At 53.5% G+C, this 3,375-nt stretch overlaps 1 protein-coding gene across 1 annotated transcript; it reads left to right on the top strand.

Annotated features, from left to right (window-relative positions):
* Positions 1-1,486: 1,486 nt before the first annotated feature.
* Positions 1,487-3,059, top strand: LOC127516053 (uncharacterized). The gene has a single exon (XM_051900334.1). It carries the CDS (start codon positions 1,570-1,572, stop codon positions 2,968-2,970), a length of 1,401 nt encoding a protein of 466 aa, XP_051756294.1. The 5' UTR covers positions 1,487-1,569; the 3' UTR covers positions 2,971-3,059.
* The last annotated feature ends 316 nt before the right edge of the window (positions 3,060-3,375 follow it).

The following is a 3,375-nucleotide window of genomic DNA, read 5'->3' as shown; positions in this document are numbered from 1 at the left end:
AAGTTTAGTGTGGCCACTCGTACCCCTCCGCAGAAAACCTGGGGGTCGGGGCGGTCCACACAGCAGAAGCCTTCTGGGGGTAAAGCGGACCTGCGGGCCGTTATTATCGCCAAGAAGGCTTCAAAGCGGTCCTGACATCTGTGGGTCAGGACCCAGTGAGGGCGGTCCCCTCCGGAGGGAGCCCGGTGTTAAAATATCTGGCACCCGCTTCCCTTCGGCGCCCTCAGGGGACCGTTATGCTAACCCTGCCATCCAGTGTGCGTCAGGGCACAGCGGTCCCCGCCGACCCTCCGAGGAGGGCCGGCCGTCACTTGATTCGGCTATCTGTTGCCGGTGCGCCGCTTCAGAGAGCCGAGCCAAGTGCTCAAAAAACACCAGAGGCCAGTCTCGAGAGACTGGTTCCCTTAGTAGATTTTATGGCAGAATGGAAACTTCTACCGAATATATCGAAATGGGTGCTGCTCATTATAGAGAAGGGTTACAGAATTCAGTTCGGGTCTCGCCCGCCCAGGTTCAATGGGGTCCTTCCCACAGTGGTGACCCCCGAGCAGTCTCTGGTGATGGAACAAGAGGTTGTGATACTTTTGCAAAAAGGAGCTATAGAAAGGGTTCCTCCTCCCAGCAAGCTGTCAGGTTTTTACAGCCGCTACTTCATCGTTCCAAAGAAGGATGGGGGACTACGTCCTATCATAGATTTACGTGTGCTAAATCGCTCTATACAAAAGCTAAAATTCAAGATGCTTACACTCAAACAGATTATCCCACAGATCAGGTCCGAGGACTGGTTTGTGGCGATAGACCTGAAAGATGCGTACTTTCATGTGTCCATCCATCCTTCTCACAGGAAGTTCCTCAGGTTTGCTTTCGGGGGCGAAGCCTACCAGTACAGGGTTCTTCCGTTCGGCCTGTCATTATCACCCCGCACATTCACGAAGTGCGTGGATGCAGCCCTGGCTCCATTGAGACTCCAGGGCATCCGTGTACTAAACTATATCGACGATTGGTTGATTCTAGCTCAATCAGAGCAACTGGCAGCTCAGCATCGAGATGCTGTCCTGTCCCACATGAAAAGGCTTGGGCTGAGGCTCAATGCCAAAAAGAGTGTGCTAGTTCCGGCTCAGACTGCCAATTATCTGGGTGTAGTCTGGGACTCCACCACGATGCGGGGGACCTGTGCTGGGGACTTCTGGTCGTCGTGTAATGCTTACGACAGATGCTTCCCTCACGGGCTGGGGGGCGATCATGAGTGGTCGCTCAGCTCAGGGTCTATGGGAGGACCATCAGCTCTCCTGGCACATAAATCGGCTGGAGATGATGGCGGTATTTCTAGCACTGAAACACTTCCTCCCAGACCTGAGAGACCACCATGTGTTGGTCCGCACGGACAACATGTCGGTGGTCTCATACATAAACCATCAGGGGGGTCTGCGGTCTGTGGTCCCTAGGGAAGCTGCTCTCGCTAAAGGCAGCTTACATCCCAGGGTATCAAAATGTGGGAGCAGACGCCCTGTCGAGACAGGGGCCAAGGCCCGGGGAGTGGAAGCTCCACCCGGAAGTGGTGGACCTCATATGGAGAAATTTCGGTCAAGCAGAAGTCGACCTATTTGCATCGGGAGAGTCAACCCAGTGTCCACTCTGGTACTCCCTAACACATCCAGCACCTTTGGGTCTGGATGCCATGGTACAGACGTGGCCGAGGCTACGTCTGTACGCATTTCCCCCGTTCGCTCTGCTCCCGGGGGTTCTGGAGAAAGTACGCCAGGAGGGGGCCAGCCTGATACTGGTAGCCCCGTTCTGGCCAACCAGGATATGGTTCTCGGACTTAGTGTCCCTACTAGACGGCTCCCCAATGGAGCTTCCCCTCAGACAGGATCTCCTGTCGCAAGCGGGCGGCACGATAATACATCCTCGCCCAGAACTGTGGAAGCTATGGGCCTGGCCTCTGAGGGGGCCAGGTTCATAGATGCTGGTCTCCCAACTGAGGTTGTGGAGACCATCCTTAACTCCAGAGCTCCCTCCACGAGGAAGCTATATTCCTATAAATGGAATTTATTCTCTACTTGGTGTAGACAAAATGATACGGACCCTGTCCACTCTTCCATAAGCTTTGTGCTAAGATTCCTTCAAGAAAAATTCTCAGAAGGCTTATCCCCTTCTACCTTAAAAGTCTATGTTGCGGCTATCTCAGCCTATCATGCTCCTCTTGAGGGGGATTCCTCGGTTGGACGAGACCCCCTCGTCACACGCTTCCTCCGTGGTACACTGAGGTTGAGGCCTCCAGTGCGCACAAGGGTTCCGGCCTGGGACTTGGCCGTGGTACTGCAAGGGTTAGCCGAGGCTCCCTTCGAACCATTAGAGGAGGTTCCAGAAAAATTCCTCACTCTAAAAACTATTTTCCTACTCGCTATCACTTCCCTGAAAAGGACAGGAGATTTACAAGCACTTTCAGTTGCTCCATCTTACCTGGAATTTGCCCCAGGAATGGTGAAGGCATTCCTTCATGCTAGACCTGGCTATGTGCCGAAGGTCCCCACCAATGTCCCAGGCCCTATTGTGCTCCAGGCCTTTTACCCTCCTCCCTTTGGGAATTCGGATCAGGAAAAGCTGAATCTGCTCTGCCCAGTGAGGGCTTTAGATGCGTACGTCCACAGAGCTGCCCTGTGGCGAAAATCAGATCAACTGTTTGTCTGTTATGGGTCCCCTAAGAAAGGGGGCCCAGCATCGAAGCAGAGGATGAGCAAGTGGGTGGTCGAGGCCATCTCACTTGCATACGAAGCGGCCGGACAGCCTTCCCCACTGAATGTCCGTGCCCATACTACTAGGGGTATGGCGGCATCAAAAGCTTTGATGTCTGGAATTTCCATTGATGATATATGTGATGCAGCTGGATGGTCATGCCAGCACACATTTATTAGGTTTTACAACCTGGATGTCGGCTCCACTCCGGGGTCTTCTGTATTGTCAAGCTAACATTGGCAAGTACTTGAAGTTACGGCACAGCTGGGATTGCGTTCCCAATGCGTTATACGCAGCGTCGACAGTTCCCACGAAAGGGAACGTCTCAGGTTACGGATGTAACCCTGGTTCCCTGAGTAGAGAACGAGACGCTGCGTCTCCTGCCGTACCCCCAGCATACTTGCGAGTGCTTGCTTCAGACTTATCCCAGAAGCTAGCGATCTCTGCGTCCGGGTATGCTTTATAGTTTCCTGGTCCGTGACATCACCCGCCTCTGACGTCTCGCTACGCGATTGGTTAGATACATGAGTGCTTCAATGACGCAAACACGCAGAAGGTTCCCAATGCGTTATACGCAGCGTCTCGTTCCCTACTCAGGAAACCAGGGTTACATCCGTAACCTGAGACGTTTTCACGTGT

Source organism: Ctenopharyngodon idella, chromosome 7, assembly GCF_019924925.1.
Source record: "Ctenopharyngodon idella isolate HZGC_01 chromosome 7, HZGC01, whole genome shotgun sequence".
NCBI lineage: Eukaryota > Metazoa > Chordata > Actinopteri > Cypriniformes > Xenocyprididae > Ctenopharyngodon > Ctenopharyngodon idella.
Note: the sequence above shows the minus strand (reverse complement) of the source record. Positions and strands in the feature narration are given on the sequence as shown.

What these genes read in the sequence shown, in the direction of transcription:
- LOC127516053 (XM_051900334.1), top strand. Translation starts at nt 1,570, where the DNA reads ATGGAGAAATTTCGGTCAAGCAGAAGTCGACCTATTTGCATCGGGAGA.